General features: G+C 40.4%; 1 protein-coding gene and 1 pseudogene across 7 annotated transcripts in view; both read right to left on the bottom strand.

The window, feature by feature from the left end:
* Positions 1–1812: 1812 nt before the first annotated feature.
* The window catches only part of pde2a (phosphodiesterase 2A), a 109556-nt gene continuing 89688 nt past the window's right edge, over positions 1813–21680 (bottom strand). For 4 of the 7 annotated variants that reach the window (XM_028961446.1, XM_028961451.1, XM_028961452.1 and 1 more), the window contains 26 exons: positions 17876–17985; positions 17120–17175; positions 14542–14601; positions 14297–14453; positions 13878–13930; positions 13277–13351; positions 13090–13131; positions 12923–12991; positions 12713–12843; positions 9464–9575; positions 9120–9159; positions 8974–9037; positions 8773–8854; positions 8435–8609; positions 6602–6714; positions 6308–6508; positions 6139–6209; positions 5925–6047; positions 5748–5835; positions 5516–5563; positions 5264–5338; positions 5079–5178; positions 4880–4992; positions 4666–4704; positions 4474–4580; positions 1813–3782 (listed from right to left, as the gene is read on the bottom strand). In XM_028961446.1, the coding sequence (XP_028817279.1) occupies positions 3548–3782; positions 4474–4580; positions 4666–4704; positions 4880–4992; positions 5079–5178; positions 5264–5338; positions 5516–5563; positions 5748–5835; positions 5925–6047; positions 6139–6209; positions 6308–6508; positions 6602–6714; positions 8435–8609; positions 8773–8854; positions 8974–9037; positions 9120–9159; positions 9464–9575; positions 12713–12843; positions 12923–12991; positions 13090–13131; positions 13277–13351; positions 13878–13930; positions 14297–14453; positions 14542–14601; positions 17120–17175; positions 17876–17985 (2539 nt within the window). In that variant the 3' untranslated portion in view covers positions 1813–3547. The remainder of the gene's footprint in view (positions 3783–4473; positions 4581–4665; positions 4705–4879; positions 4993–5078; positions 5179–5263; positions 5339–5515; positions 5564–5747; positions 5836–5924; positions 6048–6138; positions 6210–6307; positions 6509–6601; positions 6715–8434; positions 8610–8772; positions 8855–8973; positions 9038–9119; positions 9160–9463; positions 9576–12712; positions 12844–12922; positions 12992–13089; positions 13132–13276; positions 13352–13877; positions 13931–14296; positions 14454–14541; positions 14602–17119; positions 17176–17875; positions 17986–21680) is intronic. The other 3 variants (XM_028961448.1, XM_028961449.1, XM_028961447.1) reach the window with 1 other exon arrangement.
* On the bottom strand, positions 9938–10089 carry LOC114769793 (uncharacterized; annotated as a pseudogene).

The following is a 21680-nucleotide window of genomic DNA, read 5'->3' as shown; positions in this document are numbered from 1 at the left end:
GGCTCTCACAACCCAAAGACAAGCACATTAGACTTGGCCACTCCAAATTGGCCGTTGGTATGTGTGTCCTGCTGTAGGAGTTCCTACCCTGCACCCAGTGTCCTAAGATGGGTTCTCGCCTAAAGACTAAAACAAGTGAAGACATTTTTCAGCCACATGCTAGTGGCACAGGTTCTTATTTGCTTTCTCCAACATATTAAAATTTGCAATGTAGTGGTTGCTAATTTTAGATTTGACTAGAATAACTACATTATCTCTGACTGAATATAAAGACCCTGACTTCAATGCCTCCAATGTCACCAGTGTACAGGCAGGCCAAAAGTTTGGACACACCATCTTATTCAATGTGTTTTCTTTATTTCCATGACCATTTACGTTGGTAGATTCTCATCTAAAACACATTGAATGAGAAGGTGTGTCCAAACTTTTGGCCTGTACTGTATGTTGTTTGATGTCGGAACATTATTTTCAGGATCCTAGGTTTAGCGTCCACTTGCTCCCAGGCAATTATCCTCATCATGGCTGGATCATTTTGGGTCAGTTAGTATACGACACTTCGTCCATGGTTTCCTTCTTGTCTTAATGAACTGTCATATGCTTCAAATTTATGCATGTAAGCGTTTTGGTGTTGCATTCACAGTCTACTATGGATGCAAAACTGAAATGCAAAAAAACAGACGTTTTTACACTGTTTTGCACAGAATTAACACAAACTCACTCACTTTACTTAGTCCTTCTCAAGGTCGCAGTTGCCAGGGTGCAGGGCAGGGCACCAGCCCCTCGCACTGACAAACTTATACATATTCGAGTCGGCTATAAACTTAGCATTTCACACGATGAGAGGAAACCCACACCAACAGAGGAAGTGCATTCAATGGTAGGGTTTGAACCTGTGAACGCATAGCATATCTGGGAGGGGTTGGCAGCGCTAGAGCTGTAATCTGGTCTTAATAAATAAATAGCATATAGAATAATTACAGCATTTTATTAAGTAGCTATATACTCTGCAACAATGGCCATCTGTAGATAATATTGTACACTTGACTGTACACCTAGAGAGGTCCCTAGATCTTGGAAATTTACTTCAGGCATGCAGCCCTCATCCCAGTGCAGTTTTCCCACATTTTTAGGTTAGCCTACATACGTAGGTCAGCCATCTGCCATGTCCAGACTAAGGAAGCCTTCTTTAACAGACATTCAGCAATCCGCAGAGGCTCTGACGACCACAAGTAGACTAATAATGAATGTCATATGCTGTAGGAGACAATATAGACTTCTCTAGTTAAACATTGCTGTAGCTCTGTGCTACATTATAGTCTGACTTGGACATTAATAATTCAAATATAACACTATGCCGATGACTGAAAATTGAAAACAGTTGTCACCTGTGGCCATTTTGGAATACAAAAGCTGCCATTTATAACACCTCCACAATACCACATATAGTAATGTTGTTAAAATGCAGCTATGCTTCTAAACTAAAAATGACTGCCTTCTTTAACACACTATGAAACATTCTTCCTATTTTATGTTTCATATGTAATTGGCCAGCGTGTGGCTGAAGCATCATTTGAGTTCTGTCATCTCACATTAGAACAGGTATGAAACAATGACAAGCAGCTCAGCTTCTCTGGTGTCTGGCATCATTAAGGACAGATGCCGTGCTTTACCCATTGTCCAGGACAATTTCAAAGTGAAGTCACATGTGATACACAGCAGCACAGCACACGGTGCACACAGTAAAATTTGTCCTCTGCATTTAATCACCCTGAGTGATGGGTGAGTGAGCAGTGGGCAGTCATGACAGGCACCCAGGGAGCAGTGTGTTGGGGACAGTGCTTTGCTCAGTGGCACCTTGGCGAATCGGGATTCGAATTATTTTATGTGTTTATTTCTTTATGGGATATCATAGTTCAGCATCATTTTCACCTCAATTTGTCAATAAAAAAAAACAGATTTACAATTAGAACACATGGAAAATCACAGACAAATTGCACATAAACCCAAAGGCAGTTATATAATAATTCAGAAATAATAACAATGAATCCATGATAAAGTACATATTAGGGCAATATAAACAAAGTCATAAAAATAATTGTCAGCCAGTAAAAATTAAAAGCTGATCTACCTGAATATCACAGATTACAGTAGAAAATATTACAGAAGCTTGTTGAAGCATGCCAAAGCCAGGAACTTCATCAATATGGGACAGGTTTAAAAATTCAAATAATTTTATGATTATATCATTATATTTGTCCTACTTGGACATCAAGTGAATTCAGATCAGAAGTGTGGCTCAGTTTGACCTGCATCTTTGAATAAAACACACCCATTCTAGCACAGGCTGGTTGCTGTACAGAAATTCAGTCATGTCATGTATAATCTTGCAGCCAATGTTAATATCAGCTTACAACTAACACCCTGCATTTCACTGTGGACAATATTTTTTATCTTTTAATGCTATTATAATAGCAGAAAGTAAAGGCATTATGTTCCTGGACTGGTAAATAATGGCCACTGTGTGTAACTGTTGTGACCAGGGGCATCTGGCTTTGGCACTTACAGTAATAAGCACAGGCTTATGTGTGTGTGTGCGTGCGTGTGTGCGCGTGCACATGTTATGGATGGGTATAATTAGGCTGCAGAATGTGACTGAATGTGAACATCTGTCTGTAAGTTTGTTAAATGTTAATCTTACTAATCACTAATAAAACCTGCACACACAAACCCACTCTGATGTCTATACATACACATATTTCTGGATTTATATTTACAGATATTCACCTTCTTGAGCTCATTGAGTCTTCTTGGAAAGGCATTGCAAACATGGTAAGGCATATGCATCTATTACACACACACACACACACACACACGCATACTCATGCACACACACTCACACACACAGTGTGCAGCATGGGGCTGTGTCCTGTAGCCCTTTACATTTTATCGCATTCATGTACACAAAATGCACCTGTTCACAACACCACACAAAAGTTCTCTCACATATACCCATCTGACACCACTACCCTGTGTGTGTGTGTGTGTGTGTGTGGCCTATGTACACTTTAACCTGACATATGCACAGAAACAAAGAAACTGCAAAAATACACACACTTGCACAAACACACATACACAAGCCCTAAAATCACACCCATGACATCTTTGTCAGAGCTTGGATGAACAAAATAAACAATTTTAAAGCATTACACACTCAGTTCCTCACCGGTGGGAGAGGGGGTGAAGTAGAAATGGGCAGATTCGACTGGGTCCGGATATTGGGTGGGGCCCAAATAAAAATACGGCTGACTTCCATATTATAATGAGAATTTTATAATGGATTATGATACCAGTTCTGAGTTATTAAAGGAGTGATGTGACAGTTATGACATCACCAATTACAGTTACCACATAAAAATGACCACCCACTGTTCTGTCAACCTTCTTTTTCTCAGACATTTCAGACCACAAACTCCATGGCGTCATTCATTAGGGGACTTTTTCCCATCAGTAAACCACTGAGCCAGCAGCAACACTGATTTCCGTGAAATCACTGGTCCTGCTTGTGTCCCTCTTCCTCAGCACATCCGTTCACAGAATGGCCATCATCTCCAAATGCACCCTGGGCTTGTAGTTGCTCATACTCCTCATCCAGGAAATCCAGAGAGTTGTTGCTAGGTAATCCACGGATGGTGAATTTATGTGAAACCTTGGTCCACTGCTCCCGATTGGCTGACACCCTCTCAAACAGTTCTGTTGATCGTGGGAAAATCTCTTGAAGCAGCCTGTTGGAGAGAAAGAGGGCAAATTTACTTTAAATTATGTGGAATTGACAGCATGTCAGCTGTGTCTGTCTGAATGTATGAAGTGCATTTGCTGTGTGTAGCAATGGCTAAAACAATAGTCACAAACACAACTGACTCAGCTTCTGCAAGACTGTGCAGTTTAGCTACTAACGCAACCAACACCTCACGGCCAGACTGCTACATCATGTGATGATGTGAAGAGTGGGACCTGTAGTCTAAATCTCAAAATAAACCTGGGGGGGATGTTGCGGTTCTGGAGATTCACGTTGTCAGTGTTGTCTCCCTTTTAGGGGCAGAAGGTTAATCAGAAGGTTGCTGGTTCGAATCCACCAACCACCAAGGTGCCACTGAGGTGCCACTGAGTAAAGCACCATCCCCACACTCTTCTCTCCGGGTGCCTGTCATGTCTGCCCACTGCTCACCAAGGGTGATGGGTTAAAAGCAGAGACCACATTTCGTGTGTCACCATGTGCTGTGCTGTGTTTCACAATGACAATCACATCACTTTCACTGATTTCCTTTATATGTATTTGATATTCTGTGCATTATTTTGTGATTAAATCCCCTTTTGTGCAATTGTGTTCACTTTTTCCCTGCCCCACCTTGCCATCGTAACAGTTATATAATTAACTACAGCAAATATTAATGAGAGTATTTGTAAAAAGATTACTTGTATATGGGCATGGCGATGTGCTCCATGAAGCTGATCTGCAGTTCAGGGATGTAGGCCTTTTCTCTGTCCATCATCTCACTCGGCCTGTTTCCCATGGCCTTTTCCTAAATTTAAGCATTCAGCGTAAGCATAAAGGCATGGAATTCACACACAGACCCTAGAATCATAGACACACACACAACTACATACCAGATCTCCCTGAGAGAAGAACTCTTTGTATATGAGCTCCTACAGGGAAATAGAGATATATGAAATTGGACATTAATTGATAACATCTATCCATATATAACAATTTACAATTTAAGATGTATTTGCATTGCAATATTATGCTTTTGTCAAAAAGCATAATATTGTATTCACAATTAAACCAGACCAGACTGTGCTAAATAACTTTTATATTTACAGCAATTTTCCTGGTGGTCTTCCAGCCTTTGGTCTGGTCAGAAAGGTCACAGGAGGTCATGAGCAGACAAAGCAGGAGGCTTCGATGAGTCTGACTCCGGCTGTTAAAGCCATCTACAGAGAACCACAGACACACATGGACAGTCTTTAATAAACATTAACACAGGCAAACCACCCAAATATGCACACATGGTCCTTACCATCAGCCATTTTCTGCAGGTCTTTAAAGATCCGTAGGTGATGGGCCAGATCAGTGGCCAGGATAATGTCACGCATCAGGTCAAGCATTCGCTGGTAGTCCTGGTGAGATGCAGAAAATTGGACACTCAGAAAGCAGCCAAGCATTGCACAGAAGAAAAGCATTTGTTCGGAGATGTTAAGAGACCTTTCTGGAGAACTTCTCAAAAATGTTACAGCCTTGGGTGTTGAGGATTGCAATGGCCTGAGCGAAGTGGTGCCTCTGGAGAGTGAAATGTTGAATGAACAAATAAAACTTGCACAAATAAGGTAAAACTGAGTCAATGTGTCCTTTAATTGCCCGTCAGGGAAAAAATAAGCTTTTTTTAATTAACAATGGGTCTCAGCCCAAGGCCATCTGTGCGTCTATATGTTATTACATTCATGTGTGTAATCTCACCTCCATCACTGACCCCTCAGAGCTATACAATGCAGCCAGAACAGATTGCTGCGTGAAAAGAGAAGCATACAGCAACTGTACAGATATCAAATGTAAAATGATTTAAACAGCATCCCTAAACCACGAAGTACCTGCATCAGGAGAACCAAAACGATCACCATAATTGAATATATTTAATTTCTCTTGGCATTCAGGACACAAGCAAAGTATAAAAACCGTGTTAATGACCTACCGATGCAACCTGGAAGGAGTTGTTAGTTCCTCGATGGTCCAGATCATGACACATACAAGAGACAAAGAGAGCAAAGATCTCAATGTCCCTAGAGAGAGAATAAGAAGGAGTGTTGGAGGCAATGATAACAATATCTCTTGTTGCTGTATATTTGCATGCTTTTATTATGTCTCTTACTCGAGGTAGTTGGAGAGCTCTAGGTTCTTGTAAAGCAGGTAGCAGAAGTGGGACACAGAAAAGGCATGCGTCCAGTTGTGGTAGGGTGGATCTCTGTAGCCCTTCTTCACCATGAGACAGAACCTGCCAGGTCACCAGTCAAAACAGCATCAACCATCAAAATAACCTCAGTCCTCAGTTGTATTTTTGAGGGTATGAACAAACAGCAAATTACCTGGCCAAGGTGTGTAAGTCGATCTTGTACGTGTTAACAAAGCCCATATCTTCAAACATGCTCAGAATACCCTAAAATGGGAGAAATATTATATAAATACATAAGAGCTTGATAGTGGCTCAAGGTGGAGTACAAACTGAAACGAGTACACACGCACACACACACTCACCGTGGGTGTGTTCTCATCAGGCAGAGAGCGGGGCGTGTAGGTAAACTGAGCAAAAGAAGGGTGGATTTGTTGAACTGGTGGTGTGCCGACAGACAGCAGTTTGGTCACCTCCTCTTCTGAAACCTTCATGTGGTACATCATCATCTCATTGGCCAGGTGGCTTCGGAACTGGGCTTCATGGACTTTCTTATAGAGGAGTGACTATAAACATACATTATAACACAAATTCACACATGCTGAGCAAAATTATGAATCCAATATCTTGGTAATTCACGTAAATTATTAGAAATTTACATGAGCGATGCTGATCCCACAGTATATGGAGAAGGCGGTTGCCAAGTCTTCGTCAAAACGGTTAAACCACGGTCCGTTGGTTTTGTTGACCAGCTCTGCCACTCCAATGACCTCTTACAGAAGAAGAAGGAAGATGAGCAATAGTATGTGAACTCATACCCACAAAAAGAAGAAGGACTGACAGAGAATTGAACTGGACAAAACTTGCATATGCGTCAGAAACATGGAGGAGGGTGAAAATATTTATTATAAACCATAAATAAAACAAATAAGGGTGACCCTCCCTCACTTGTTCACTTTCCAGAACTGGCTATTCCTAAATCCACCTATTCCACATGCCTTTGGACGGCATGAAGTAAGTGTGCAAACTCCACTCACACAAGATTCAATCTGATGACCATGTGGCCCAAGGAGGGGAAACAATAATACTAAAAGATTTCAAGAATGATGTCATGTCAAGCATGTTGTCACACAATTTGTGGTCTGCATTTATGAATGATCTTTTGTGTATATATTTTTTTCCAGAACATGGAAACTCTTGAATTGTTCATAAAATGTTCCTCGAGGAATATAATATAGATAGGACAGACCACATCCTACAAACAAAAGTGAAGTAAATAGTGATTTATGGTGTGTAAGTTTTACTGTAATTCAAAACCTTCATCCTTTAGACTTTAGTCCTAAATAAGCTCAAAAAAGAAGATGTTACGTATAGACTGAAGTCTTCATCTAAATACTTCCCCAACTCTGCTTTCTGCCTTGAAACCACCTCAAGGAACAGACCTACCAGATGCCAGGAAGTGTTGAACAATGGGTGAAGAAGACAAAATGACCAACCAGGAAATAACAAGATATTCAGGATCTAAAAATTTCTCAATGTGGGAAACATCAACAATTAGTTTGCCAGCAGAGACCCTTCAGACAATTCTTATGGAGAATGGTTACCTCATGCCAGAATGAACATCTTAGGTATGTTCAGTGGGACAGATAAAACCTAGATACACTTTTAACAAAATTGACTGCAGACAATGACATTTTACCTCTGACAAGCACCAATCTGTCACTGTGCAGTTTATTTATGAAGATTAGCAGAACAATACTACAAAAATATCAAATAAATCTGGAGGTTCACTACTTTATTGACACCACTAGAGGTCCTAGGTGAGCTATAGATGGACCCACCACAAGTTTCGATTTCACTTCAAACATTCATGCGACTTAATATTACTAATTATGTGTTCCAAAATGAGCAGTTGATACAGTGATAATGTACCTGAAACAGTGATGCATTTAATATGGCTTCTAACTGTAAAATGTATATGAACTTAGGCAATTCTACATATCATTTTTATTACATTAATTTGAATTTCATTAAATGCCTCTCTAACCTGTTCATCTGTGTCTTTTATCTAAGAAATGTGAAGTTGAAACATTCAGATGGCTGAGTGGGCATTTTGGTATTATAAATTATGATCAGATTTTTAGTGATGATACTGATTAAAAATACTACTAAATGTAAACCAGCAGTATATGATTATTACTACCATCATTTTATTGTTGTTATACATACCGATTATCATCATTGACAATAATAATAATTCTTATTATAATATGAATATGAAAATTCCAGAAGGCCACACAGTGGCACGTCAGATAGCAATGTGTCCTCACACCACCAAGGTCACATGAATATGAATCCCGGCCGTGTCCCTGCCCTGTAGGCGGGCTGCATCTAGATGGGCTCTGGCAGCCACAGTGGATGATTACGGAGTGGCACCACTCCTCAACCCTACTTTGTGATGGGTGGAGAGTGTATGTGTGACTGTGTGTTACCTCCATTCTCATCTTTAATAGGGAAGCACAGAATGTTGCGCGTCCTGAAGCCAGTGCTGTCATCGACTCCTCTGTAGAAGAGCGGGTGTGAGTATGCATCTTTGATGTTCAGGATCTTCCCTGTGGTGGCTACATGCCCTGCAATCCCTTGGTCTGCTGGGATGCGGAATTCCTTCTGTAATCAAGGACACACAGATATTTTTATGTATTTGTGTATTTTTTTTTTGTGTAAGAACTGCATGTATTTGATCTTTTTTTATATACGCATATATATATATATACACATCCACACACATTCATACACTGATACATACATAAACATGTACATCATACCATACCTCCTCTTCATTAACAACTCCTCCATCAAAGACCTTGGCCACCAGCTCATGGCTTAGCCTGTCCAACAGAAACACTGAGCAGCTGGGAGAAAGAGAGATGGTGGTGGGGGTTATAATCTCTTCACTTTTAGTTTATTTTTTTTCATGATTGGGTGAATTATGTGTGTGTGTCACATTGAAAAATGTGTGTGAGTGGCTCACATCTCAGCATTGCTCAGATTCCTGGCCTCAATAATAATTTCCTGCAGTAGCATGGACACATCATCTGGAAAAGACGAAAAGAGAGCGTAATCTCCTAGCAGTGAGTGTGTCCTTAATAAAATTCATACCACATAAAAAAAACTCACCAAGGTGGGTGAATAGGTTCTTGGCCACCTGTAGTAATGCCTACACATACACAAACACACACAAAATGATGAAATTAAATTTGACAATGCCTATACCGATAGGGTAGACCAGTGTCGCCAAATTGTTTTTAGACCTCTATTTAAAACTTGTCATTTAAATGTCACACAACTGTGACTTTTAAGAGGGAATAAATTGATGAAACTGAATTATAAAAATGTTTACTGTATAAGTATGATTTTTTCATCTAAATTTTGGTTTAGACAAGTCCTACACCATGCACCAGGACAAAATATGATGGAATGTTAAGTGACCAGCAAATTCGCCTTTCGTCGCGCTTTCTCACCTGACACTCTAACTTGAGTTTTTGCTCCTTCTGGAAGGCCAGTGTGCTGGTGAGAACTGTGGATGTGTAACAGAAGCAGTGCTGGATTACATGCTCATCTGCCTGGGTATACCTGGCAGAAGGAGCGAGTGAGAGAGAGAAAGAGAGAGAAAAGAGGTTCAGCATATGTGTGTGTGCATGTAATAAAGACATTAGGGTTGATTTGTTTTAGTGCTCATAAGACAATGTTCTCATCTGTCTAAATTAACACGAAGTGATTGGCATCGTGATACACTGCAGCACAGCACACGTGCACATAACGAAATGTGTCATCTGGTTTTAACCCATCACCCTTAGTGAGCAGTGGGCAGCCATGACAGGCACCCGGGGAGCAGTATGTGGGGACGGTGCTTTGCTCAGTGGCACCTCAGTGGCACTTTGGTGGATCGGGATTCGAACCGGCAACCTTCCGATTACGGGGCCGCTTCCTTAACTGCTAGGCCACCACTGCCCAAAAAAATGTAAGCGGTTGAGATTCTCACATTTGGGGAATTCGCAGGGGTCAGCACAGCCGGAGTGCAATGGCCGAGCCTCGCCCTGGGTGAACCGCCTTCTTGATCACGGTATCTCCCCTGCCAGGTAAGTACTACTTCCCACCAGTTTACTGGCAAACACAACACACACACACACACACACACACACACTGCTACCTACTAGTATGGGGCTTTTGTGACTGTCATTTTTCAACATTTAAAACATTTAATGTTAAGGTTGTTAGAATAATTGATGGTAGTAGCCTAGTGGGTAACACACACTCGCCTATGAACCAGAAGACCCAGGTTCAAACCCCATTTACTACCATTGTGTCCCTGAGCAAGACACTTAACCCCCCCGGGGGGGGGGGACTGTAGATAATGTCACTAGGATAGCATTCTTTCACCTTTGAAATATTGCGAAAATAAGAAATATCATTTCAATGCATGATGCAGAAAAGTTGGACAATTAATTTATTACATCAAGGTTAGATTACTGCAATGCATTACTGTCTGGATGCTGTAGTAGGTGCATGAGTAAACTCCAGCTACTACAGCTGCAGCCAGAGTTCTAACTAGAACTAGGAAATTTGACCACATCACCCCAGTCTTACAATCACTGCACTGGTTACCCATCAAATTTAGGATTGACTACAAAATCCTACTTTTGACCTATAAAGCTCGAAATGGTCTCGCCCCGCAATACCTGAGCGAATTTTTAGTTCTTTTAGGAACCGCCACGCCCCCTTCGATCAATGGGTGCAGGGTCACTACTGGAACCAAAAGTACAGAAGGTCACAGCTGGGAGCAGATCCTTCTCCTATAGAGCTCCGCAGTTGTGGAACGGCTTGCCTGTCAGTGTCCAGGACTCAGACACAGTCTTTGTCTTTGTTTAAAATCCTATCTCAAAATCTGTTTTCTCTGGCTTTTTGTTAAAGTCCTAGACACTCATTTCACTTCACTTTGCCGCATTGTCAATAATAAAGTCCCTAGTTAGGCTGTCCTTGTTAGGATACCAGGCCACTGTAGCACCAATATACCACTATCACCACATATTTCAGTATCGGTCGTACAGTGCCACCGTCTGCCGCTGCTTCTGTTTGTTTTTCTCCGAGACACGGAATCAAGCGCCCAGACTACTGGCAGACCCCAGTGAAGAGACCAGCAAATAAATCCTGGATCCTGACAACTGCTAAACCAGGACATACCATGAAACGAAGCAGAGGGTCACCACAGCCACCACCGCCATTACAACTACAGCTATAGGGATCTTCAAATGGACCAGTAGCATCATTATGGACACGTAATCTAGACCATGACACTGGACTACATTCTGGACTTCTCCAACCCTACAACTGTAGGATTTATTATTATATGGTACAAATCATCACCAACCCTGCACTGACACCATTTGGAGGTTCACTCTACCCTGGAAGGGGGTTCCTCTCTGTATCACTCCTTCCCAAGGTTTCGTCCTTTCTTTTTTCTCTCTCCTAGAGTTTTTTTTTGTGGAGTTTTTCCTTGTGTGCAGAAGGGTCAAGTGTGGGGGGTGTCCTCTGTAGGGCCTGTCAAAGCCCATTGAGACATACTGTATGTGATTTTGGGCTATATAAGAAATAAATGTTGTTGTTGTTGTTGTCCCTGTAACTACTGATTGTAAGTCACTTTGGATAAGGGTGTCTGATAAATGCTGTAAATAATTAATTTGTCCATCTTATTTATTGCAAGGAGTCGAGTGGTTTTAATAATATGATGTACAAGAAGGAGCAACCCCATCTTGAGATGATTGGATTGCTTGGAGACTAATTCTGTACAAGCTTTTCTTTCAGTACAGAAATGAACACAATAAGATTTGTTGTATCACAATACAACAGATCTTGATGTATATATAGCCTGTATATACATATATATAGTACAGTCCACTATTACTGGCACCAGCTTTAAAACGAGTTAAATCAGACTTTTATTTTCCTCATTCAGTAACCAAAAATGTGACAATTGGTGGCAACTTTTGAAACTAATGTGAAACAATGTAACTGAAGCATGTTTTCCATTTAAATTGGACATTGATTGGAATGTACAGGAACGGTTCAGCTAAAACCATTGACTTCCTGAGACAAATCTCCTCAGCCATTTATTATCCTGGCAAATAAAAGAAGGATCCAATGAGGGAGCAGGGAATGCATAAAAAGTTTACTCCCCTGAAAATTCCCATTTCTACTATAAATGGGATCCCAGAAATCAATAAAAAAGGGGTCATCCACTAGAACTGTGATAAAGTTACCTGGGTGTATATTTTACCCCATCAAACTGAGACAGACAGAAATATTTATCAGGAATTCATGTTGGCGAATTACACATCCAAATTTATGGATTATTTGGAAGGTATGGCAGGAAGAAGCCTTCCATCAGTTATCCACAAACATACATTTCTGGAGTAAAATATTGCTACAACATTGAAACCAGCTGGACTATAACTTTAACTTTCACAAACCCTTTCTATGATGTAAATAAGCTGTTTATCCTCCAAATGCCCTGGAAACATTGTTACATGACATCATTGATTCCATAAAATATAAGAATAAGCATATTAACGGTATTTTAGCAAATAGTGATTATTTTTACAAGGGGTGACAAAAATAATGAAGGACACTTTTTATGAATGCTCATATCTTTATATTATACTGATTAGTATGAAGCATGTTCTTGTCAACATTGCATTAGGTGCTGTGTTCACCTTTGGCTGCCCTCCTTGTTGAAGGTGCAAGCAAGAGCCACCACTTGTCCCGTGGCTCTGCTGAGGACGGGGACACATAGCATGGAGTTCGCCTTGAATCCCAACAGACTGTCTAGCTGCCTGTGCTCCTCCTGTTATGATATACACACATACACTTATTCATAAGCATGATACTAGAGTTCATGTGTGTGTACGGGGGTGTTTATTTACCTGGCTCACATCCTGAAGTGTGATCGATTTTTTCTTTTCCACCACCTGACCAAAACGCCCAAACATTAGCTGCGGAGACAGAAAAGGAGAGAACTGATGCACAGAACCCACGCCGGATATGTTTATGTTTGTTGACATTATTTCATTATTCCTGATGCTGTGCATACCGGGAAGCTGATCTCTTCTTCCAGGACTCTCTCTCCTACAACCTGGACAGAAACATGATGATGACCTTTTTAAGAACGCTACATGTTTTTTCTACATTAACGCAACTGCTTACTTTGTGTGTTAGGGTCTGCTGTGTGCGCATATGTTTTGGGGGTGGGATGTCTGGGATTGTGTGCATCAACTTACTTGGCAGAAAAGTTGATGATTGTCCTCAGACACCAGCAGAAGGCAGCAGCATTTAGACTGAGTCTCCTTCTGCAGCTGTAATGTAAACCGTCTAGGGTCATCTGCCCATTCATATCTGTGTATTATTGCATTTTGAATTATCTATATGAATGTTCATTTAACTTTTTTAATAAGTCCAGAATGAGTTTTTAGATAATAGCTTTTTGGCAAACATTTCTGCAACTTGACTTACACACTAACAATATTGTAAGGCCTCAGAGGGAGCGTCCTTGCAAAAGTCTCCCAGGTTCTTATCTAAAACTGTGTTCCAGTCTAATACATTAAAACACCAACAGAGAGGTTCCTACTCACACACATTCTCACTGCAAAGCTGGCAGCTAATAAAACAGATGAACGGTGTGTTCTGTGCTGCTCTTATCTGCTCAAGGACAAACACTTTCATCCCCCACTGAATTGAAACGAATGTGGACTTGTGTGTCTGAATATGTGTGTGTGTGCATCTATGGCCGGTAACCTTGATTCTATTGCTTGAAAGCCTACTCTAATTATCTGATGCACAGATTCTCTCTCCAACACACACAAAGGAAGAGGGACTTCTTACATAGTTAATGACTTTCAGTTGCAGAGAGGCTGCATCCAAATCATAGAGTTCACCTGAGGAACACATAAAACGTCAATTACATGAAGTCCAGAGCCTATTTCATCAAAAAACATTTGATTTGTAGTTTTTTAATCATTTGTCAAGTGAAGACTATGAGCGTTAATGATGGCCAATGCCCGACAGCATCTTCTGCTGTCATCGCTGTCAAATGTGCTAAAAGAAAGCTGCATGAGGTAAGACAATATTCCAATTTAACTAAGATAGGTTTCTTTAGTAGACGTGCAGTAACAGGTGTATCTTTTCTAGAAAAGGTATATGTGATCCGTGGGTGGCCCGTGGGTGGCCGGCACATGTTCCCATCTTCCCGCTTCTGTTGAGTTCATGGGTGTGTGTGCATATTTGGATGTGTGTAGTTGTACCGCACAGCTGTAAAATCTTCCGGTCCAACTCGCAGTAGTCTTGTACTGTGGCTTCAGAAGTTAGGAGAGGACTCTGGGAAAGCGGAGGAGACAGGGGCGGCGGTGGCCATGCTGCAGTCTTTTGCAAGGCTCTGACCCGCTTGCATGCTACAGTAGCCTGGAAGGGACACACATGGGGCCAATTTTACTCAATCACCATGGACTTGATGAGTCTGTGTCTGTGTGTGCGTGTGTGGATAACGTACATGCTTCTCCAGTGTATTAAGGTGCTGCTCATCTTGTACACTGAGCTGTTTACAGCAAAACTACCAGGAAAAAGAAGACAATAAATAAATAGTTAAAATAACTGTCTGAACAACAGAGCATGTGTTTGTATGTGTGTGTGCATCAGTTTGTGTTTTTTTTGGGAGCATAGTGTGAATATCAATAGTGCCATGACCTTTTTTTTCTTAATTCTATAGCAATAGTCCATTCAATATGGAGCTCAAATTCAAATTCAAATTTTATTTGTCACATACATTGTCATACATCACATACATTGTATGATATGATATGCAGTGAAATGCTTTAGTGACTGCTACAGACCACAGTATTGCAAATATTGCAAGTATACAATGAACCAATGAACCAACATAATAAAATATTACACTTTTATGTTTTAACATAAAACATAAAATATGTGTAACAGGTAGGGTGAAGGTGTCAAAGTAAAAAGTGAAAGGTAAAAAAAATTGTGCAAAGATTCTGGGGGCATTGGTTCCAGAAGTCATTGAAAGTGAAAGTGCTGGAGTGTATTAGAGTTCTATGAAGTGTTGTGGTTGTTGAGACTGACTGTGGTTGTTGTGGTTGTTTATGTGGTTGTTTATGACTGAAGCGTTACTGTCACAGCTGATTTATAGTATCCATGTAAAAGTGCTTCTCTTTAAAATCCAGTGGCTTAAATAACCTGAGAAGGTGCAGACTTTATGTCTCCCTTCCCTGGGAGGTCCATCACTCTAGAGAGTTCACAGACCTTGCACTTAATAAAGCTACAATATATATAACAGCATTAACAGCAAAGTAATTCTGCACATAAAATCAACATGCATTTTAATTGATTTAATTTAATTGATTATAATTGATTATAATTTCAATATTTCTGATCCTTGTGTATTCCAATTTGGAAAGGCTTGGACCTGAGTTGGCACAACGTGGACACCTGGGGTGGCATTGGAAGAGTGGAGGGTTTGGTTGACAACATCCGTTCATGGCTAACACTGATGTCAAGAATCTTGAGTAAATCCTTAACTAACAACTGGACAATTTACCCATATATATCCATGTAATATTTTATATTTTCTTTGCTAAAAGGATTCATGTTTGCTTGTCTCTTTGCCACTTAAGTGAGAACTTTTAAAAGATCCAAGAGTGCCAGTCTACATGTGACTGAACTAACCAGCAACCTGCTACACTTTCCCTCTACAGGAACATTGCCCTCACAGGTGCAGTGGCAGAGCCCTCTGTTTCTGTCTCCAACAGCCACCCAGGCAAGTCCTTGCTGCTTACATGCAGCTCACAGGTGCCAGCATGGTGGCTTTGTGTTACGACCCCTTGACAGTATCTGGGCATCATGGTCCTACCATGACTATCTGTAGTGAAATGGCAACAGGTCAGCAGATGGTGCCAGGTAACCTCCCATTGAGCAAGTCTTGCTTTATGGGTCAGTCCTGGCAGGGCTTTAACAGATGGTGGCTGACAGGACGCTGCCAACTAGCTGTTCTGTTCCTGACACTTCTTCCTCTCTGTGCTTTACCTGTGTATTTCTATTCAGCTTTGGATGCTGTCATTACACACATTTTTTTTATATCCTCTTCTATTTATTTTGACTTAATTGCATTTTTTGGCATTTGATGAGCTCTGCTAGATGGTCTGCCCCCTGCACCCATACAATGCAATCCGCACTATAATGAGCAATGTGAACTCATTTTACATGGATGTAAGCAAGCAGACTAATTTTCAAGGTTTGAAATATGTTAACATCATACAAATAACATCAGATGTATTATTTCAAAGATATTTCAGATGATTATTATATCAGAGGGATTCCTGTGTCAACCCCAACATACCTGAGACTACTGCGCTACAGACACAATTCTAGTATAATCACCATGTGTGAGTATTAGCAGCAGAATAAATAAGTTAAAAATGATAATAATTGTAAGCTGTCATGAGATAAGAGCTTAAAAGCATTAATTATGTGCTGTGGGTGGCTTCTGCTGGCCTGAGGGTAAAAATGCTCTGAACGTATCAGTAATGTAGAGGATCTGGAAATAAAATTAGAAGTACTCACACTTATTATATTAATTGTGTATATAACTCTGTAAGTCTTGTCCTCAGGTGACTCTCAGTGGAAGACAATTCTGCTTGTTTCAGCCCCTGATTAAAGTAATAATAATCCATGATGCTGAATCTAGCAATTAGCTAAAAATATTTTTCTTGAGATCACGACCTAACAAAAAAAAAGGACTTCTTTAATGTACACACAACAACATTGCCAGTTGTTTTTTCGCCTTTGTTGAAAGTTTTGTTAATTGTGGCTTTACTATGGTAAAGTGTGGTTTGAGGTTGCTGCAGTAATATTGGCTGAAACTGCATGAAAGCTCCGTGTTTGTGATTTTTACGACTGTAGTCCATGATATTCTGTTTTGGCCTCAGGCAGATGGCACTTTGCTCTACACACGGCAGGAGGCTGTTATTAAAGTGCAGTCAGTGTGTTTGCATTTCAGAGGTGTTCCTCACAGAAAAACCAACAGTCACACGGAGGAGATATCAGGGAATACACACCAACAATACAGCAATCACCAAGCCCAGGTCCTCATCTACCAGTGGGATTATTACAGCTGAGAGACAGAAAAAATTGTTAGAAATTGGTCATGTTATTATGTCATTGAAACAAAACGCATCCCATGAACACTCATTCCCACCATCTATTTTCCACAAAAGTTAATTTATAACTCATTTATAATTCATAACAAAATACATCTAACAGATCTTCTCTTTATCTTGCTCTTATGCTCACTCATTTGCTCTCATGCCTCGGTCATCTTGTGCTTTTTCGTTACCATGGAAGCGAGGTGAAAGGTTCCATGTAAAAATAGGAAGTGTGGAGACAACCTCTACCCAGAGACTGTCGTCATGGGAACAAGAAGAGTGCAAGCATAGCAACTGTGCTGGAATCTCAAACTTCTCATGAGAATCTCTTTGTATCTTTTTTTCCTCTCTCTCCTTCACCGATCCCTTTCCCCCATTGACTCCCCTGCTCCATCTCTCTCTCTCTCTTAAACTCTTGCACACACTCTAACTCTCCCCTATAATGATGTTTTTTGCTTCCTGTCATTTTCTCTATCGTACCACTCTACACCTGTCAGATCATCCCTGTTGCATGTGCTTATTAATGTACAAAGACACACACAGATGCATACTTCAGTCCTCACACACAGATGCACACACACACATGCATAGATCAGTCCTTACACACACACACACACACACACACACACACACACACACGCATGCATACATCATTCCTCGCACACAGACCTTGTTTGTCGGGGGGTAAGGGTGCTGCTAAGCTGTTCTTCTGTTTCTCATGCAGCTCAGAGGTTGGCACACCTGCACACTGCAAACGTTCCTGCTTCATCACCCCATCCCTGAGAGGAAAGAGACAGGGGTAGGGAGAAGAATTTGAAAGTAAAATGGAATTGAAAGTAAATGACAATGTGAGGTCAGAAAAAGACAGAAGAGTGAGAAAGGAAGAGGTCTGTAAGGAGGAGAAACGTCTGATGGGAAGACAGATGATGACAGTAGATGATTGGAAGTGAGATGATTGGAAGGAAATGAGGGACTCAGGGGGAATGGAACAGAGCAAAAACAGTCTCAGATCCCAGCATGCAACACTGTCATGTCAGTGGTGCAGTCAAGCTGAAGAAATCTTGTCCTTTGTCCTGCCCGTCCTCTAGTTGTGTTATTGCTTGGACAGAAATTGAGTTCCGAGGTGCACCTGCTAACAGCATGAAAGTTTGTAACCTCTGTAAACATATTTTTAACCCATGTGTGGTGTTCAGGTCTGTGGGACCAAAAAGAAAAATGTTTATGTTGTTGTGTGGCGGGAGGAAACAGGAGAATCCGGAGGAAACCAGCGGCAACACGGGGAGAGCATGCAAACTCCGCACACACCAAGCCGGAGGCCGGAAATGGTATCCCCAGAAGAAGAATATGTGCCCTGCCACCCTGCATTGTTTGAGGAGCAAGTCCAAAACTCTCTCTCAGGAAAGTTTGGGTGGCAAAATGGGATCTACTCAAGTTCAGAAGGCGGAGATTTCACTGACTAATATACAGCATAACATTAATTTCTCATGAAATATGATATAATGTGTTACCTTTCATCAACAGATTTTCATTTAATGACTTTACACTACACAAGAACACACAAGCTCTTAGCACAAAATAGTTGTGGCCACATGGTGGAGAGAAGACAGGAGACCGAGCAGCTTAGTCTCCACCATTTTACTCTGTGAGTGCGGATCAGTAGACCTAGTAACACCGACAGATGTTGACACTCGCAGAAACAAATCAGGATCAGGTAGTGGGACAAGGAGATGAGATGATGCAGAGCGAAGTCGAGATGGCGTATGGCAATAAAGGACTGTTTCCACATTACCTGGGTCACATGACCGGTGTTACGTGACAGTTGTTTTATGGTTGGAGTATTTTGAAAAAATCTCTCATCCCTCTAGCACTTCATGAAAGCATTTTCTAATTGATTAGAAATGCAAAATGCAGACATTTAGCAGACACTATTGTCTGATTTCAATTTTCTAAATGTGAATACATCTAGAGGCTGGTTCTCTAGGTCCCAGGCTTTGTATACCAAGTTATCCAGTTGTAGTATTTGCCCTGGAAAAGGGAGGAATATTTAAATCAGCCATCGAGCAGGTCAAGCAAATGGACACTAGAATGGAAATGAAGATGATTTGATATTTCGTGTTTATACTTATTGTCACACAAAAAATGACCACATGAGGTTACGATTTGCAAATTAAAAATGGCCTCTTCTTGGAGAGGTGTGAATAAGAAAAAGAAGGAAGATTACTGAACTGTTTTCTGTTTGCCTTTCTGGGCAAGATCGCAGAGGGAAGCCACCCTTATCACACAGCACTGCGTTTTATTACTAATGATGGGTTTCATTCTGACCCCTGTAAGATAAGGGAAAATGGATCTCGCTTTCAGCCGGGGGAATAAAACTTCTTTTATTTATAAAGGAGCAGCAAGCCGCTTATCAGACATCCTTTTTTATCTCTGTTCCCTATAACACATTCCATTTCCTGTTCCAAATGGAAGGACAGAAGCGCACTGATCTTGTGTCTGTGTTTGTGTGTGTGTGTGTGTGTGTGTGTGTGTGAGAGAGAGAGAGAGAGACCATGGTCATGGTCATGCCCTTGAGATGTTAAAATGACTTTATATTTAAAAACATTACAGTGTCATCTGAGAAAACCATGAACAGTGGTCAATGAAGTACACAAACCATATCTTTGAGGTAAAGTACCAAAAGTAAAATTTTACTACAGTATAAGAAAGTCCTTCATTTAAATTTCTACTTGAGTAAAAGCACAAAAATATTTTCCTTTAAAGGTACTTCAAAAGTATCAAAGGTATCCAAAGTAAAAGTATGGTGGTTTATTGTGGCTCTGAAGACTAATTTTAGTTTACTGGATAAATTGTAGGTCAAAGGAATTTGAAATTTACATTAATTTTTTTAATGGAATGCCAATAATTACTCTGCCACTGAAGTTTGGGCATACCTTCTCATTCAATGTGTTTTTTGCATTGGTGTGTGAATTTGCATTGGTAGATTGCATTGGGTGAGCTGGACAGCAGAGTGAAGGCAAAGGGGCCAACAAGTGCTAAACACCTCTGGGAACTCCTTCAAGACTGTTGGAAAACCATTTCAGGTGACGACCTCTTGAAGCTCATCAAGAGAATGCCAAGAGTGTGCAAAGCAGTAATCAGAGCAAAGGGTGGCAATTTTGAAGAAACTGGAATATAAAACATGTTTTTAGTTATTTCAGATTTTTTTGTACATAAGTAAGTTTTGTTAATTACATTTTTGTTAAGTTAATTCATATTTTGGATGCCTTCAGAATGAGAAGGTGTGTCTAAACCTTTGGCCTGTACTGTATATTCATTTATATTTTTATATATTTATATATTATCCCTATATATATATTTACATGATCCCTTATCCAGAACAACTTACAATCGGTAGTGACAGGGACAGTCACCCTGGAGACATTCAGGGTTAAGTGTCTTGTGGCTTCATACTACTGACTACAGTTTAAGATTTTGGAAGGATTGAATGCTAGGACTTAGTGTGAGTTAGGGAGAGCTTTCCGATATTGAGAACTGATGCAGAGTTCAAGTACAATAACAGTTAAAATTGATATTTTAATGGACATTTTGTTTTTCATCTGGTATTGTTTTGGGTGATCATTATATCACATGACAGCTTGAATCGTATAACATAAGCAAAATTTATTCGATGATATATGTAGTCTACGCATTTGCCTGTAAATAAGATCACCTAAATCTATTTTGACACGTAAAATATGTGCTTCGTTGAAACTCGAGAATGTGTGCTTTTCATGTGGCAAAATGAAAAAAAAGATGCCATGATACAGACAGATTTTTGAAAACTAACTGATAATCTGTCTGCATGTTTGGTTTGGTGGTGAAAACAAACATTTTCTCCACTTCGGGAATAGAGGGTGTGATGAGAGAAATTGTAAGTGAGATGACGGCTGCTTTTTACATCTTTCAGTGCCAACTCACGTCACATGGGATCGATCTTAATAACCTGGGAATGTAGCTGGGTACAAGCTCAACTGCACTCCAATTGCATCATACTATGCATAATAATAGATTTGATTGTTCAGCATGAAAAGTTAAAATCACGTTGATCACTTTTTTTTTATTGGTTGCACTTTTATGATGTTTATTGTTTTTTTGCATAAGAAGTTCCAACCAGATTTTGAATTTGAGTTGCATCATTTAGGCCATGTTTGGACTCAACTAATGTTTTTTGGTGAGCTAAATATAGAACTCTTCTTAAGGCCCTTGTGGCCACCTCACAGGACTCTGTACTCTGTGGTTCACCTGTGTCCCTCTCTATAAATGCTCATGTCTCATGTCTGCAGCACTTGTCAAAAAAATCCCTGTTTTGTGACTAATATGTCACATGTACTGGGTTTTGGTTACATTTTTGCCATTGTATGCCTTTGAATCTGTATGCAGCAGATTCATGAACTGTGTTGAGAACAAGCATTCTTCTGAAAAGTACTGTATTTTA

Source organism: Denticeps clupeoides, chromosome 19, assembly GCF_900700375.1.
Source record: "Denticeps clupeoides chromosome 19, fDenClu1.1, whole genome shotgun sequence".
Classification (NCBI taxonomy): domain Eukaryota; kingdom Metazoa; phylum Chordata; class Actinopteri; order Clupeiformes; family Denticipitidae; genus Denticeps; species Denticeps clupeoides.
The sequence above is the reverse complement of the archived record's forward strand: the minus strand, read 5'-3'. Positions and strand labels throughout refer to the sequence as shown.